A 19,712-nucleotide genomic window follows, 5' to 3' on the forward strand; every position below is an offset into this window, starting at 1 on the left:
TTTATTTTATTTTTAAATAACCATATTACTACAGCATGAGGATTGACAGATCGTTTTTTTTATAAAACAAAAAAAGTTTGAGGTTTGAGAAACACCTTGAATGTCGCTTGTGAACACATTAGGCACACGCCAAGTCAAGAACGAACTGAATTCAAGTTGTAACGTCATTTTTAAATTTGTATTAAAATATTTCGTTATACTGAGATCAGTCTTCGTTACACTGAAAACATTTTGTATGAAAGATTCGTTATACTGGGGATTTTGTTATTTCGGTAATCGTTACAAAGAGATTTCACTGCATAATGAATAATCTCAATATATATTTAAAAAAGAAAGATATATAAATTTATAAAATAATTAAAAGTCCACATGTGTACGTAAGCAAAATTATTAAATGACTATGAAAAACTTCTGAAAGCCAAGAGATACACAACCTAGTCGTATTTAAGAAAATTTACATCTAACAGAGTTTGGAAGAAGATAATGTAATATTTAATATTTGATGGATCGTAGATTAGCATTATGTTCATATAATATTTCCAATAAAAAAATGAAAGACACACGTTATTAATTTATAAACCTACTTTTCAACGCTTTACCACAAAAAATATTAATTTATAATAGCTAGACTAACAGCAACAGTGCCTATCATTTTACACTTGTGTTTGTATCGTTATAGACATGCGTGTCGACCCGAGACCTAGAATTAAATTTTTCACCCTTTGCTCCACCATAAACAAAAGGGTTGGTTTCCTAAGCAAGGCAACGTTAAAGGTCAAAGTTTCAATTAAAATAATTCTAGGCTGATGCTGCGACCCACACACGCAAAGAAATAAATTTGCGGTTCGTGTACGAGATAGCTCTTTTTCAGGAAGTAGCCCCAAAACGTATGTAGATATGTGGGCATACCTGTCGGTCGGAGGGTGTGTAAGTAAAATACCTATGTACAAACGCACAGGTCACCGGTTTGACCCTTGTTCCTGGGTGCTATATATCATATACCAGCATAAAGAATTTCCTTCGCAATTTTTCGATTTGGTTATTGCAGCTTTTATTTTGACGTGTAACATTTTATTGACACATATATAAGGTAAGTGAATTATAGAAATAAAGTGAATTTACTTGATTTTGTATAAAATATAATATAGAAACATTTTTTTTCTCTGTACTTTATTAACTTACTATACCCTAAAACGAATACGGCATTTGTAAATATTATTATCACAAAACAGTTTCCTCAATGTTAAAGGAAAAATAATATAATACTTTAGCACAAGCAAACATTATGATATCAAATCTTTAAATTAAATTTAAATACAAAAGTATTTTGCTAGATTTATATTTAACTACATTATTAAACCCCTTACGTGATTCTATTACACATGCTAACAATGCTCGCATAAGTCTTACCCCGAAATACATTTCTTCGATTCCAACTAAAAATAAAAGCAGAACAGAAAAAATATTATAGAAAGAAATAAGAAATAATCTCGAATTTCGCACACGTAACCAGTGATATCTTTTTTCATTCCGCTTTATCGGCCATTTAAATTCATCTCCCGTCCATAGTTATACGCCACGGTGGTGCTTTTTCCGTTCACCTCTTATAGTTTTCCATTGTTTCCGCGCTGAAGAGCGATGAATTATCGCAAAAACAATGCCAAACCTAAACAACAACAAAAAAAAGCTTCGGTCATAGTGGGAGGTTTTAATTAAACTTTTAACAAAGCGCTCACCGTTTGTGATGTAAACGTTATTTATTGCGGTGCGTGACGCGCGGAATGTGGTGTTGTTCCGCAAAAGGAAAGGGGGATGACTTTGGTATTTTCGGGTAAGGGAAGAAGAACGTCCCTAGGAGCAATTAAAAGGCGGCGGTCGTCGCCTCGGCGACTTTATGACGACTGTGCTCTTAATTATCCATTTGTGTCGCGGAAAATTTAACTGTGTCGTCTTGGAAAACTTGAATGAAAGCTCGAATGTAGTACGTATATATTGCAAACTAGGTTCGTTTGTGTGTCTCCAATTTAATTTTGCGCTTTCGCAGCATTGTTCTATTTGTATACTGTATGTGTTTACAAATCGTATGGCAAAATAGTTACATATTAGGTAAACGTTATTAGGTTTATCAAAATAAAACGCCTCAAAAGTAATAAAATCTGATGTTATCGTTCTCAAGAATCAAAAAAATATTTCTTTAAGTCATCCAAATAAATCGACTTTTTCCACAGTTAAACATTAAATAATAACGTACAACTTATGATATGACTACTTTACCGATTATTAAACAGTATAAATAACAATTACATGTTTGTATCTACTTCCTCTGTTGTGTTTCTTGGTTCTCTCGCACCCAAGTATAAGTTTTCAAAGCTTCTACTTACAAATGCCTAGATCAAATTTCAGTTTAATTGTACTTATATATAGAGAATGAGTTTTTTGGCTATTATTCTTAAGATGATAAATAATAGACTATTGATTTATTTATTTACGAATATTTTCCAATACAAAAATATCGGTAGTCATTTTACACCTTTATGAATGTCTATTTATATGAATTATTAAATATAAAGTTTTTATAATTATTAAATATCTTCTGCCGGCAAATCAAACCATCAAATAAGAAGCAACTAAGCAATAAGCTTTGTAAACAATATGTTGTGTACTGCTTTTTTATAGAGTAAATAAGAAACACTTAAAAAGTTATAAACAGATATTTTTCCTCAAATAAAGGTCAAGTAAATAATAAAAAAAAATAGTACAATACGAAACCATAAGCCAAAACGCCTCCATAGATTACCATGGTATCTTGGTGGAAAATATGTATGACCTCATTATGTAAATGTTTTGCTCTTACAAAATAATTTCGCAAGAGAAAATAATTTGCCGGCAAAGTTAGACAACCGCGCGAATCATATTATATTAGGATTTGACCGCTCAATGATGAGAAAAAAAGGCGTTGTAAACAATATATTGTGAGCTGTTTTCGTAAAGCAACAAACCCTAGATTTATATTAGCAGTCTTATGTACATCTGTCAAGTAAATAGTAAAGCTTTAACACTCAATTTCTTAAGATAGCAATCTGAAAGCCATAAATCAATACGCCTTCATAGAACTTCGCGGTTGTGATTGAAAAATAAGTGTATTTAATTAATGTTTATTGATTAAAAGTTTATAAACCAGATTAGATCATTTTCTCGTCAGATAATTATATTTAAAAAATAATTTGCGACTACATATTAGCTAATTACTATATATTCTTTGCCATAGAAAGTAAACAACTGCGCGAAATCTTGCAAAACTAAGATTTTTTCCTTTCACTGATAATAAAATAAAATTTTGTTGTGTTGTGTAAAATTTGTTGAAGGCTTTTGTTTTTGGAAAGTAAATAAGAAACACTATATTTATATTAGCAGTGGGATATTCAGCTGTTAAATAAAGGTAAAGTGAATACTAAAAAACTGACATTTTAAAGGTCATATGTTAAGCTTAGTTAAGGGTAAATTAATAAGTTTTATAAATATGCTCTTTCTCTATCAAAATATTTTTAATTAAAACTTTTTTTAAGAAATGTTTTTCTGTCAATAAAAATTAAGCATACATAAATAACGAATTATTGATATTTTTATGGATTACCCACGATCGTTGCGTCAAAATTATAATATTTTATATAGTTATATAATTTTATTATAATTTATTCCATACAATCATTATTGCACAAATTGTACACATTTCAAACAGTTGTGAATTTAAATATAAACTTCTAAAAAAAGACGCTGCAAAAAAAATTAAGGGTGTTGAATCAAAAACTTTATGAAAGCTTATTAAATTTTTTTGGGAAACTCAAAATCTCCTTAACAGTAAAACAATAGTCTATTTTTTAATTATTTAGTCAAAAAAATTAGAATGGCCCAGACTATATTTTTTATCAACGAAGCAAAATAATTATGACAAAAGTAACCGGTCCATCGCAATAAACTCTGCGAAAATCATAATAAAGGTTTAAATTTACGCCTGATAATTGTTACCAGGCAATATTAAAAAAATATTAATACGAGTTTATTGAGACTCGCATATGACGTTTACATTTCGCTGGTGTCTTAATTGGTTCAAAGGTGTTCAATTATGAGTAACAAGCAATCAATATCATCCATAAAACATTTAAGCTAATTGCGTAGAACTTTTCAATCGAATAAATGTACTGACTGAATATTTTTTGATACAATTTATCTACGATACATTGTAAAAATAAAAAAAGATTACCGACTCCTGTATGGAGCTCGCAAACATACGCACACACCCATGAGCATCATAAGTCATAACATTGGCCATTTTCCAATTTCCTCGTATCGTATATTTTCAAGATCGGAAAATTCGACGTTAGCCGATAAACGCGCGGATCCCATCTCATTTTTTCTCCCGACATCCTTTACGATAGACGGGAGGCATATATTTCACTACCGCGAGAAACGATGTGCGTAATGTATGCACAATATATTTTTTCGACATATTTAAATTCGTCTCGGGCACGTACCGACCGACATTACGGTAATCCTGTCAGGACCGTTACAGGACTGCGGCCGGGAGATCGTTAGATGGCTTTGCCACTCCTTTACGGTATCGCTTTCCGATCGTAGAAGCGTTCAAGGATTATATTGGGTACCCGGAGACGACCGCACAGGGACTGTTTCCATAATTCTTATCGTAAGCTTTAATGTAAGCCACGATTATTACTAAGAACGGAAAAGCTTTTACGTATGCTTGAGATAGAGAGAGCGGGATGTTTTAAAACTATTAGAGCTGCTGTTAAGTGGCTGGCGTGAGTCGCTGTGGAAAACACTTTTATGAATATCAGCGAGGAAAAGTATTTTAATAATATTTCCGTTGCTTTTTAAAGTAGCTCCCTGCTTGCTAATATAGCCTGCGAGTCAGTGCTTGACCTACATTTGAGTTTCGCGCATTTATATTTTTTATGGTATATTACATAAATATTTTTGTTATATTATTATATAAGGTAGGTGCGGGCATTAAGGCCTAGCTAAGGGAGATTTGAAATAAAATAAAAACTATATATCGAAATCAACTAATTTTAATGTAAAGTATACCTATAGATACATTACTATAAAATAAAAACAAAAAATGGCAACTTTTGCCGTAAATAAAAACAAAATTAAACATTTTGTAAAACTCTATCTTTAGGCCTTATTATACTATGGTCGGGTAATAAGGCCTAAGGCTTTAACATACTATAATAATCAAAATATGCATCTTATATTTGGTAATTATGATCAATAATCATAGATATGCATTATTCATGCATGAATTCTTAAAAAAGCAACAAATTCCGTTGATTAACAGCCATCAGGACACTCAAAAGTGTCCGTATCATCTGCTGACAAACCAACGCACTCCTCGTGATACCACTTGCCGCATTTAGCACATTGCCTCATATCTGCCATCTTATCCTCTTCACAACCATGACAATACCAGCTCACTTGTTTCTGCTTAGTACCACTTCTACCTTTGAGATTCGACGTCTTTATTATATTCTTTTCTTCTTTGTTTTTGTCAAACATATTTTTAGTGACTGGAGTTCCCCTATAATTTAAGGCTTTTCTCCTAACGATTGGTGTTTTTTCAGTATTTTTGACTGGTGTAGGCATAAGCTGCTTAAATACTGTTCTTTTTATTTCAGCGAGAGGCACATGATCTTCATCATCGTCCGAACTAGAACTACCGTAAACCATAGGGTAAAACCTTCCAGGACGTTTGTTTGGGGTTTGACCAATTAATTCTTCTTCAATTCTTGATGTTGATGGTCCCGATGTTGGTGGCCTAGGGTAGACGAGATATGGCGAATTTTCTTTGTTAACATCGTCAGATACAGGAGGAGCTGGTGCCTCTGTCAGTAAAGATGGTGCAAAAGCTGTTTCTGGAATAGCCTGTGGATTCAATGGATACAAACCAGTTGCCCTGAAGCCGCTTATAATGTTATTATGGGTCATAGATTTCGACCACACATTTGAGAGAATAATATTAAATCTTGCCTTAGTGAGTTTTTTATCTGGGTTTTGTTCCATAAATGTTAAAACTTCAGCATCCCAATGGTGCTCAAATGATCGAAAGACGGCTTTATCAAGCGGTTGGAGTTCATGAGTGGTGTTTGATGGTAAACAGTATAATGATATATCGAGTGAATCGGCAACTTCAACTATGGATAGGTCTAGGTGACAGGCTGCTCCATCAAATATTAAAAGGCACTTTCCTGTACTTTTGTACCGGGCTAAGTGTTTCAAGAAATCATTGAAAAGTTCATTGGTCATATAACCCTTTGTAGATTTTTGAACTAATGTTCCCGGTGGAATGTTGTCATATAACTCTGGTTTCAGTCGTTTACCTTTGAAAATGATCATTGGTGGTATTGCAATGCCAAGTGCATTTATACATCCGGCGATTGTGACACTTTCAGCGTGTTCTGAAGACTGTAAGTGCACTCTTTTAGCTCCTTTCTTTGCTAAAACAGTTTGCTGATGATGGATCGTTAGACGGCAACCTTTCTCATCCATATTGTAAATTCTTTCAGGATGACTTTTCAAGTCCAAATTATCATAAACTTCACTCAGTCGCTTGAAGTGATCATCAACAATAAATTTATTAAGCTTTTGAGCTCTGGCAGGGTTTATGAATTGAGCTTTTCTTCTAGATATTTCTGGATGTCTTTTCATGAATGCATTAAACCAATCTTTACCAGCAACTTTATGAGATGGGTTGAACTTATGATTGATGTTATTAAGTTCGCAAAATTTAAAGACCAAGCGTCGGAGAATCAGTGGTGTCACAGGCAATCCAATTTCAGCGAACCTTATGATTCTGCTTACAAGTTCAGTTTCCTGGTCGTCACTGAGTATGGATTTTCGACCTAGTGTTTTTTTTAAACTGCCGGTCTGAAGATGATTTCTAATGGTTCTTCTGGGTACTTTATACCTCTCAGCAGCTTTATAGGTGCTCAGTATTCCTCTTTCTACCGCTCGAACAGCCGACACCAAGTCATTTTCAGACCACAATGCTCGTTTGGGAGGCATTGTGATTGCTGTCACTAAAAAAAACAATAAACAGTTGTCATTACTTTTTATAACACTCCTTGCATTTTAAAAAATATACTAACTAAAGCTGTGATATTGATACAAAAAGGAGGATAATAAGGCCTACGATCAAATTTTGTAGGCCTTAATAACCACCGACAACATGTGTAAAGAAAAATAAAAATAATATGATTCGGATCATGATATTATAATTTAAACTTCTAAGGTCATAAAAGTATGAAATGATAGAAATCTATAAAGTAAAATAACATAATTATGTGAAATATTTCAAAAAATACTTACGTTTGTAACGGACGATTTTTTGTTATTCGTGTTGCGCAACCGCTTCCCACAATGAACGACGACGCACTGGCGAAATCGCGCGAGCTATCCTGTCGTGACACGTTTGAAGGGCCATCTTTGAGTGTTAGCTACTTATGTTTGTAACCTTGAGTGATTTAAACAAGCTTAAATTGGATTTTTATTACTTAGGCCTTATTACCCGACAGGCTTTATTACCCGAACCTACCTTATAATCTAATTATACATATTTTTCCCACAAAAAATTAATTGCGGTCTTTATTGGGAAACTTGTAATTTCAAAAAACCTCCCACAGTCATGGTGCATAGACATAGCGACATAGAGACATACATCAAGAATTCCACTTAATAGTTATGACCTATGACACACGAGACCAAAAACAAAGACTGAGAATACCGAGAAAGCAACCGCTTCCCTCTTCCTGTCAATCCTCGTCTAGCTACGGCGTCCGAGATCCAGACTTCAAGAGACGTAGGCAAATCTACGAGGACTTTAAATATATAAATTAAAACTCAAGCTGTCCGTTGAAAAAAATAGCGCAATAATAATAATATACATATAACTAAATTAGATTGTTTTAAAAAATAAACATCCTGACAGTGCACAACAGTGTCATTAAATTAGAATAATAATTGGGTTTTAAAACCAGTTAATATTTTCTATACTATATAAATCCGCATTAGAAAACGTTATATAAAGAAAAACGCTTTATAAATCCACCTTAAAAGAGTAAAAGCCATTTTAACAAAACGCAATATGAGAACCTCCAAAAGCAGAAATCCCTACAAACTTTCAAAAACGTAAACAACTTTTTTTTCACAATACTATGTTGTGGAAGCAAATAAGCGTACGTTCAAACCATACAGAAAATCTTTTTGTATTATGATAAAATAATATAATGCTTTGTAAGCACTTTGTTGTGTGCTGTTTTAAATATAAAGGTAAAAAACAAACTATAAATGTTGATTGACAAATAAAGATTGAGTCAATACTAAATATTAAAATCGCGTTTTTAAAGGTCATGAGTAAACACACCTTTAAGAATCTTCGCATGCACAATATGTTTTTTACTAGTTAAATATGCATATTGTCTGTAAAATAATATGTTTTTATAACTTTTAACCGTTAAACTACCATAATTCAGACTTACTTTAAAATTTCCACTCTGTATGATGATGTTGCACCAAGAAAAGAGGAGCGTAAATAAGGGGGCGGAATTTAACCATACAGATTATTTAGGCAAAATAAACACGTTCACCGTTCGTTAAAGTCGCTAGCGGGAAACATACAAAAAGATTCACAAAACGTTCACAAAGACTAAATATCAGTTCTTTACGACTATTCTACTTCGTAATAATAACACGACGACCTGTTCCGTTATCAATTTTGACACGGCCGCCGGACACTTTTTTATCACCTGATTTATATTTATGAGTCTGTATAAAAATATATATATACCAAGCATCTCGCTGCTTTTCAAAGTTATACAACTCACAGAATTCATTAAAAACAAGAAGAAGTTTTTATTTGAGAATATGGAAATTTCATACATGCTGATCTCAAACAGCCAAATTGAAGTTTAACATAATGAAGTTTCGTGTTTTATGCTTTAAAGTAAGACTAAAATTTTCAAATAGATATAAAAAAAACAATTTGTTTCTTTTGTCACTAACACGTATCAAAGCAGATTTTTGATCTACACAAATTAAAGGAAAAAGATTGATATCAGAATATTTACTGTCTATAAATTTCACCCTTTTCTATATGTACCTCAATCATCAATCCAACAAAAAAGCTCAAAATTTGTGGACAAAATTTCATCAGCGGTTTTTTTGCGTAAACCTCGAATTTACTAATTATATATGTGAACAAATCGTCTTCTAAATAATTTTTTTGTTCAACAAATGCGACCACAATGATTTTGTTTATAGAGGGTTACACGGGAGACATAATCATGTTCTATCAAATGGAGCGAACTATAAAGAAGCTGAGTATAACAATACGACCTAATTGCTTTAAATAAATATTTTTAATAATAAGTTTATTTGATAATCATGTGCAGATAGAAACTCACTTCGACACATTCACGTATTCCGAGAGGCACTAACAAGGACGCTTCCAATATTACCGCTGCAAAAAATTTGCTACTACATTACTACTCTGCCACTGCAAGGACTACTCTAAATCGGATTCAATGGCATTTGACAACGCCGCCCGATACTGACACCTGAATTATTAATATTTGATAAGCATATAAATAATTTAAGTTGGGAGCCTCTATAATAAGATTGAATTTTATTGATATATTTAAAAGTAAAATGTTAGGTAATCGTTTCAATTTTTAGCCAGTCGTATAATTATTTAACAAATATAAATATATACTTTTCTCAGACTCAGTACTAAAACGGTTATGATTCCATGAACGTGAAGATTTTTATATTATTTTTACCCGAAACGGCCGGGGGAAAAAATATAAAGTACAACATTCAAAAGGGTGGCGAAGTCGTGAAAAGATTTAAGATACTGGGGAGAGATAGGTAGGCAACTCGGAGCGAAAAAATCTTTTCCACAAAGAGACAAAATTTAAATTCATATCGCCGAATGGTTTAAAATGAACCAAACGAAGCAAAATTTAATTAGCGAAAGATAATCTGACGTTTATTATAATAAATTAAATTCAAAGGTACGACATTGATACGTGACATATATCAATTAAACGCTTCAATCAATCAGCGTTAATTCAAACTAATATTTCGCACAATCAGAACCAGTTCGCTCTCGAGACCTCGCTTTTGCTATCTCTGATAATTTGTCCCGAACAGAGACCTTGTCGAAGCGCTTTCGAACGCGATGACTCACGAGAACGATCAGACAGATGGACTTACACACACAGGTAGACCGTGACTGTCACTCTGCTGAAAAGATGTGTCCAGTGTCGCAAGCGTGTCTTCTGTGTAACGATCACTTTGAGATTACAACAGCTTCGATTAACATTTGCCATAAACGATCACTCCTTGTCAATGTTGTTTAACATAATATTTGAGTCATGCTTGATATGAATAAAATAATAGATAAAACTTGAGTGTATGAAAGTAAATACAATTTTTGAGTGCAGTTAAGGTGACTTAAAACGTTCATGACCTCAATGCATTACGCCTTGAACTTCTTATATGTGATAAACTCTTTCAACTTCTGAATCGTAGTTCAATTGTTTACTTTTTTGACCACAATATGATATAAATACTAATGAAAGTTTCATTATATGATGTCAATCGTATGAGATGTTAGTAATATTTATATTGATATCTAATTCTAATATTTATATTGCTATCTAATACCATTAAAGGATATCTAGAGTTACCGGAAGTACAATTTAACAAGCAATATGAAAAATCCAGTTTGTTTACAAATGTTCATGTTGTAATTGTAATAAGATGTAATTTTGATTGTATTATATTTGTATGTCTACGAAAACAAATAAAATACACGCTCTATATTCTCATTTTTGCCAAAAATTGAAAATGTATATTGAGAAACTTTTAAAAGCTCTAAATATATCACAAAACAAATTCACTGTAATATTTTTTTAATTGTATGAAACTGACAATGACTGTAGATTTTTTAAGCATGTTCTGTTTAGAAAATAGTAATTAGCTTTGTTAAAATATTATTGAGTTTTTTAGTGTTTTAAGCAGTTCCGCTTTATCAATTGTATATTTAAATTGATTTATATAAGACAATAATAAATAACCTGGTTCCGCTCCAAATCATCGAGATTTAAACGATCGAGAAATATAAGGAAAGTTAAAGACACCAGAACACATTATTGCTGAATCACTTCTTTCAGGCGCTTCAGTCAGGATTCTCAACTAAAATTCCACTAATCGAGTTCAGACGAACTAATTCGAAGCGATAAATACGACCCTTTGATGTTCGAGAAAGCAGAAGCTTTTTAATTATCCGTTGTAGCCTGACAAGCGTATGCCTAATGTGTTATAATGGGGTAAATCAGTACCAACTGGGTAAGGCAATCAGACACAAATATTAATAACAATATTTACCAGTCTGGGAATCAGTGACATCTATATAATTAATATACTATGTACAATCAATAGGTGCTACTTTACAGCTAAGTCTAATTTTTATTAATAGCTGAAAAAACTCGAGCTAGTGGACTCGAAGTTAGCACTCCATTCCTTACGGATCACAGTCACTTTAATTTCAAGAGTTAAGCTCCATATAGTTGTCATACCTGGAGCTACACTGGCAACACCGGACCGGAGCGGCGCTACGCCAATCAGCGCGTAATTGTCAACGTTTTGCTTCTGTAATCAAACATCTGCAGCGGCTACTCTTCACCGCTACTCGGAAAATAACTACTCGCCCAAAATAGTAACTCACAATATATATAATATAATCTAATAAATTATTACTAGCTTCCAACAGCGTCTTTCTGGCTGAAAAGTCACACCCCTTAGGGTTACTAAACCTTAAAACGCCAATAATAATTACCCGACTTTTTTATTATTTATTTAAATACAAGTCAATTCTCTCTGCAGCGACTGTAGCGACTGTTTGCCAAGCAAAAGACCATTTATTAAAACTAGATAAGAACTGCCTTCCAAGAAAGAGAAAAAGTATGGCTATCCGGTGTAAATTTTGATAGTAATTGGTAGTATTGATTCTGAGAAACCCGTTTATACATTAGACGCTTATTCAGAGACATGTGCAGGGCATAACATCAAACAAAACAACTATTAGTTATAAAAAAAAATATTAGAGTAAATTATATATGTATAATATGCATGCGTTCACCAACTGCGTTCACCAGCTGCGAGTACCTGGATGAGAGCAAACTAAAATTCAGATAGCTGTGCTTAAGTTTTACATGCGCATTATACAATATTCGGGAATCTTCTCAAGCCCTGGTAACTTATTCCCGGATCTATTTTCTCTACAGCAGCTTAAGAAAGTACTTTTTTGAGTATACTCGTCAACGCGACTCGAGGGAATCATATCGCAGCATACCTTGTAGGAATTTTGTGGGAAATAGAAATGAACAGGTACTTGAGAAACTTTCTTTGGCCCTTCTCGGTTAAAAGTAAGTTGGTTGTATTATATATCAAACCAAGACATAAATCAGTCCATGGAATCCGAAATCGATTGCACTCTCTTAAAAATTTTCAAGTCATCCGCATTTAATAAAAAGATGAAGGATGTCATTAATGAACAATAGATCCTTCCAGTACTCCAGTAGAGATTTTATATCATTCTAAAAATCCGAACTTGGATCAATTATTATTTGACCATAATCTAACCAGTTAAATACACATTTACCAGAAACTGGAATTTTTAATCATATTACGCAACACAAATACACGTTTTTCCACATTACATAATACCATTATCCCCATAATTATTATCGCACTAAGCGGATTACTCATGTGCTATGTCGCACGCCCGGCTAACGTATTCATTAATCCCACACTATCGAAATGGATTAAAATATTCCGTGACAGCACGCGCATAAAGTACCCGATACAAAGATACAACGCGTTCACAAAATTTACGATTTTCATCGGAAGAATTTCGATTCGGAAATGCGCGAAGGCGTTATAAAATATTATATTATATTTTAGATACATAATTAATATTTCAAGTTTCGCGTGAGCTACATTCGTGTTGCGCTGCTACTTTATGGACATCGTAAACATGGCTGGCTATGTTTATGACGAGTGTTTTTATTTTTTTATAATATTTTTTCACACTACACGGCGGTGTTTAGTACAGCTCCCTCGTTAAAAAAATAATCATTGAAAATAGACATGCTAACAACGTAATTAACGTGTGTTAAAAGCGACCTTGCGCATGCCACTCGACCTGCCTTGACTCTTATCGAGCTATAAATTAAAGCAAGCTGAAAATATTCTAGTATGGAATAACTAAAATGAACCTAGTTTTACTACACGCTACGATATGCATATACAATTGTGCTTGTTAGTAAGACCGACAGCACTGTGTAATCAATATATCAATGACAATGACTTGATTGAAAGTTCAAAGCTTCACGAATAGTATTATGTATTGTACAACGGTTAAAAAGAAGCCATTGTAGTTGAATTGGTACTTGAAAAAAAACACATTGAAAACGTGCTTAGCATCGTAATGTATATGATTATACTTCACTCGTGTATTTTAAAAACTAACTGAGAATTATATATATGTATGTATTATGCTCCCTTCCGTGTTTATTATAAGTAAATTTACTTTAAACTCTAAGAAGTGCTAAATTAATAACATATAAAATAAAATAAATATTTGTATAATATTTAACTGTAAAAAATATATTTAAAAAATAAGTCAAAAGATAAGCTACGTCAACTCGATTTCCTTTTTAGGAAAGTAAAAAATAAAATAAATTAATTCCATAATTAAAAATTACCTAAGCCTCAAAAAAGCTTCTAAGCATGATTTAATTACAAGAAAGGTGCATAAAGAACTACCAGAAAATATATAAAAATAATTACAAATATTTTCAACGCAATAAGACAAAAGATAGCACAGATTATCCTTATTCCCAAACCAGGAGACGCTAAATCTTACAGGACAATTAATTTTTTGCCTACTTTATCAAATTCGAATTATTCGAATAATCTAATAATTGATCGAATACTCGTAAAATATTCGTTTATACTATCTATATTATGAAACAATTTGTATACTTAAGCAACACAAATGAAAAGTGCCGCTCTAAAATCCACGGTTCTTAATGCGTCTTTATATGTTTCGAAATGCGAGAAAATAAGACGTTTCTTCTCAACAATAATATGCTTTTACTAATTTTAATTTGTGAATAGAATGTTTATCGGCCGTGTCAATTATGACCGAAATTCGCAGAAATTGTTCGTTGAGATAAACAAGATGTTTGAAATGCTAACCTTAATTGTCGTTTAACGCTTATTTCAAAAACAGGTGTGCTTTGCAAGTTTATGTGAAGTTCGTGTTACGTTCTTCTATTTATTGTTTTAAGACGCCAATATTTTATTTAAATCACGTTAAATTTATTTACAGTAGTTAATTTATATGCAAATCCACACGAAACAGATCCAATTTTTGTGAATTTTAAATTCGTTTCAAACATTATTAGCTATTGTATATAAATTTAATTCGATAAAATTAGGTATTTAAAATGTTCCCATCAATTTTGCTAAATTAATTCGATCGCCCTTAGTGATTTGCAAAAGCTGAAATAATGTCTCTCATCAAAAAATAATAATTTGGTCACATTGTCTCAAGTGCTTGAGACAATGTGACCACACACATTGTCTCAAGCACTTGAGCTTGCGTTAAATACTGTGACCAAAAACGATAATATATTAATAATGGAGACAAACATAATAGCATAACACGAATTCACAGTAAATATTCTCCGTCATTAAGAGAATCCTCTTGTGACGAAATGGTCACGGATATCATAAATCACCACATCCATGACTGTTTCCGAAAAATGCCATACGACCTTGGACGAGCGAACGTCGCTTTCTAAAGGCGTAGATGTATTTCGCCGTTCTACGAAGCGAATGCAGCGATTAGCTGAAAGATCGCTGCACATATGCGATTAGCCAGCAAACATTTAATCCCTAAAATATATAAGCCTGAACCCGGAGAATGAGAGTCAGCAGCAGCCACCAGAAGAGACTAGCAGACGCGCCCTCACTAACAGACGCAGAGAGACGATTTGGAATTCTTGAACGACTTTTGCCGCAAGAAGAAATACCTTCTGACTTTTGCTGCAAGCAGCCACAAGAACCCTGAGGATCATTCACGGGCATCATCACCTGCGACAGCTTCACTACCGCTTCGAGGAGAAGTCTCCCCGATAATTGTACATCGCACTCATGTAAATATATCAATAAAAAGTTTTACTAGATTCCACCTAGAGTCAATCACTCCTAGAGCCATAACCCTAAATTACTTTTGACGCCATTACTGATCAGTAATTTGCACAGCATTGTGTTATGCATATTTTATAAAATTCAAAAAGTGAACCGATTAGGAAAGTAATTAACGATTCACTAATATATTTATTATCAAAAATAATTAAGAGCCCTACTGTCAAGTTGCAACGAAAGATTATTTTTTTATTACAAATCTGACAATCATGACTTGACAAGTTTTCCTAATACGCCATTATACAAAAAAAAATCATATATAATATATACATGCACAATACATCAACTCCAGCATACGTTTACATACACACACTCTTCAACAGACATATTATTAATAAAGATTTACACGAACTGTTATTTTATTAGCTTTAAATAATAATAGAAAAACGATTATGTTGCAAACCAAAAATCGATGACCACCATTCTACATAACTTTTTAAACTTCTCATAGCTATCGTCAAAAATATCCTTGTGTTTAAGCAAGCTCGTTGAGGAATTGGATGGCTAGTGCAAGAAGCTGATCATCGACGCCTTATTGCAAACTTTGGTGATGTGCAAACTAAACTTTCAACCTTTTTAGACCGTCACTCCCAAGTTATCGATTGAGGAATCGCCTGAATTATAAGTGAATTTCTCCGGACAAGGGGATCAAGAAAATGTAGCAAGGTGATACTTGACGGAATTTTTATAAAGAGAGCGAATCCGCATTTGTGCGAATGTTCTGAAACACTTTCATCAACATATAATACATATTTTGAGTTATTAATTGCCACATCTATGCCGTTGATAAAGATTAAAAAGAGCAGAGGACCTAGAATGGATCTCTGTGGTACTCCAAGATGAACGAAATATTTATTGCAGCGAAATATGAATGTAAATATATGATTTATATTACACGAAAATGTACCATTGCAATCCGATTAAACCATTATTTCTCTTATTTGATAATTTTAATTCTATCCACATCGCGTGTCAAACATCGGGTGTGGCGTTCACTTTTCTATCCATTCACACATGCCACATCGCTTTATGGGAATTGATATGGCGTGTGGTGGCGCTTTTTATCTCGCCGTAGTTCGACGCGCCCAGTCGACCAGGTGAAAGCTCTAATTGGACGAGTCGATTGTTTGACAACCAGCGGTGCCCATCCTTTGATCGAGAACTCGTTAATTATCGTGAGCCGCCCCTGTCACTGCGGAGCCTGAACGTCGTATATCAATTCAACGTCAATCGGTGGGCGAGTTTCTCAGGGGGTGGTAAACTGACGGACGCCGGAAGAAGCATTAGCAAAATAGAAAAAAACTATACCTTAATTGAAGATGTTATTTAAATCGATGAAATACCTTAAAAAGTGTATACTATTATATACAAATAAAAAACTTCGTGTATTAGTTATGTAAGTCATTCAATTATACCATACGATTGGTTAAAATTAGTTTAATACATTATAACAGAAAAAAGTTCACTGGTTTGGTTATCGCAGAGGGTTAAGAACAAGATACAACGCAGTCGTAATATTAATTGTAAGTGCTAACTTATGCTTAATCGACATGAGAGATTAATGCAATTTTAAAAATCATAGTAATAGAAGATAAGGATCTCTAAATAGCAACAAAAAGCAAGAAATATAATGAGCGACGTCTCATCAGATAGTATCAAAATACTGCAAGAATGTTGTATTTTATCTCCAATAATTTATCTCTCTTTGCGAAATATTTTTGCCAAAGCATTGATGAACAGAAACAAAAGTATAAAGAGTCTCGGTCAATAACTAGCGATACACCAATGATACGATTCTCATGACGGATAATCGTGAGAAAATGCATAAGTTATTCCATAAACTTTGGAAGACAGCCAATTAAAATCATTATTACTTATTAAAAAAACAGAAAAACCTATTAATGAAAAAACTAACTATTTAAAAAAACATTGAACTGAAAATAGTAAACCAAAATAAGAAATAAAAATATTATACATTGTAATTTCCCACAAAATCTCCATAAGATATTTTGGGATATGATTCCCTGGCGTCGCGTCGACTGGAATATTCTCAAACTTCGTTTTTATGAGAAGCGTTGAAGCGTATAGAATCTTCTAACTAGAAACGTTTCTTAAAAATATTACAAACAATAAAAATAAGTAACGTTATTAGTCACTCATATAAGCTAAAAGACCTTATCATCTAAGGCGAAATACATTAAAAAAAGTGGATCAGGGGGAAATGGATCTACGACAGTGGTTTAAAATAGCACAACCTCCTTATATAGGACAGTAGTAAACAATAATAAAATATAAATGCAGCTAAATTGATTGCCTATGTCTGATACGGATAAGGCACTAGAACAAAAAATATTGAATCGATTATGAAACACAATGGGTCACATTGGACATGATGCCCATAAATATGACCACGTAAGATAGTCAAATGACTATTTTGATTTGAATGATGAATAATAATAAGTAATTAAGTATACTTAAACCGTTAAATATTTGGCTTTATATATGGCATCGGAAGAAACCATGTAAGTTCATCTATGATTTCATTTGTGACAATTGACTGTAGAATCAATATGTAATATTAACAAATAAAATTTCTTACTAGTTGCCAACTGCGTCTTACTGGCTGCAAAGTCACGCCCTTTAGGGATAGAATACACGAAAAATGTAAAATTTTGTATTTTTGTATTAACGTAGCAATATTATTTACATAAACATGTTTAGCTAAAATTTAACTTATGTGATTTTTAACATGAGTAAAAATATATACACTTAAATATACAAGAGATACATATTTCGAAAATAAAAATTATCTAGATATTCTAAAATAAATATTAAATGCGTAATTAAAATAAAATAATATAAATAATTCACACCTCAATCACATTAATCTGTTTTTTAGAAAAAAATATGTTTTGAACAAACTAAATAAAAACTGAAAAACATTCCCTTTAATTTTGGTCCACAGACGTCAACATCCATCAGCAAATATGTTTACATGCTCAATTTACTCCCGCGCTTTTAATTACACAACGCATGCACTCGTTCGACGAGCAATGAACAAAAAAATAATCATCGGCAAATGGAAAATACCGGTTGGATACGAACGTGCAAACACATCTGTGTGTATTTACAGGGTGGGCCACAATACAAAAAAAAACCATCGGAAAGCGTGTATTATTTTCCACAACTAGCATAAATAAATTGCCCTTGTTAGGCGTATATACGCCAGTGCTCTAGTTAAAATCGCTAATTGAGCTAACTACAGGGTGCAGCACGATAGTCTGTGTAATGTCACTTATACATACATATATTATGTTATGAAGTCACTATGTATTAAATAGACAGTTTAAAAATTCCACGAAGCAATTAAGAAAATTACAGGTTAATAAAATAATCAACATTTCATAAAACATACAAAGACGTATTAATATGAATAAAAAAGAAAGCAATTACGCATAGAGAGCGAAAAAATTATATCCGAATTAAATTAATTTATTATAAACTCGAGAGATTGGTCTAGAAATTTGTATATAAATGCTTCGTTAATAACACAAGATTGACCCTAATAGTAGCGAAAATAGCTACGACAGTATTCATCAGAATCAGCTTTTATCTTCTTGCAGACAAATCTCTGTTGCCAATAGATCAAGAAAATGTATATCTAATTTTATTGTCGGCTCATAACTTTGTTAACACCTATAACACAATCAACCTCATATATATGTACGACTAAGCTTCATTTTAGGACAATAGTGTTTCATTTCAGGTCAAACTAGAGAGCACTCTATAGCTTCATATAATTGTATTCAACATTATTTTTGAATAGAATGTATTTCTATGATATGTTTCCATATTACTATAAATTTATAGAACTTACTATTAACAAGTAACAGTTTGACTTTGTGGAACAAGCCTTTAATATCCAAAATAAACGAATGTATAAAAATATAATAATCATCAATACAGCAATCTAATATGTTTAGAAAGGCTCAAAGTAGAAGCTACCATGTAATAAGATTTAAAGCCCTTTACGCAATTATACTAATAAAATGACATTAAATTATTTCGGTTAACTCTATTGAAAACACAAACATGCACATACACACAAGCGAATAATAACGATAGTGAAATTCCCGTTTCCAGACACGTCTCTGCGTTTTAAGTTCAAATACGTGGCTAAAATTCAATTGAACAAACACAGGCACACATACCCGCGTACATAAACTCAGAAGAAGAATAAACGTTTAAATCCTTTTCTGCAGAGTTCGCGTACTGGCTTCGCGTAATCCCCATAATTAAATCCTCTCAGAAACGCGAGTAATTCGTGAAAGGAAGCATGTGTACCAACAACGATCCAA

General features: G+C 32.7%; 2 protein-coding genes across 2 annotated transcripts in view; both read right to left on the reverse strand.

The window, feature by feature from the left end:
• Positions 1-19,712, reverse strand: part of LOC148228718 (uncharacterized) — a 170,947-nt gene that overhangs the window by 76,291 nt on the left and 74,944 nt on the right. The gene's annotated exons all lie outside the window — the stretch shown is intronic.
• Positions 5,012-7,608, reverse strand: LOC148228719 (uncharacterized). The gene is made up of 2 exons (XM_088199827.1): positions 7,384-7,608; positions 5,012-7,094 (listed from the first exon to the last, which is right to left on the reverse strand). Exon 2 carries the CDS (start codon positions 7,078-7,080, stop codon positions 5,350-5,352), a length of 1,731 nt encoding a protein of 576 aa, XP_088055953.1. The 5' UTR covers positions 7,081-7,094; positions 7,384-7,608; the 3' UTR covers positions 5,012-5,349.

The sequence above is a fragment of the Plectrocnemia conspersa genome, unplaced genomic scaffold (genome assembly GCF_051122295.1).
Source record: "Plectrocnemia conspersa isolate PC_06_02 unplaced genomic scaffold, ASM5112229v1 ptg000012l, whole genome shotgun sequence".
Taxonomy (NCBI): Eukaryota; Metazoa; Arthropoda; class Insecta; order Trichoptera; family Polycentropodidae; genus Plectrocnemia; species Plectrocnemia conspersa.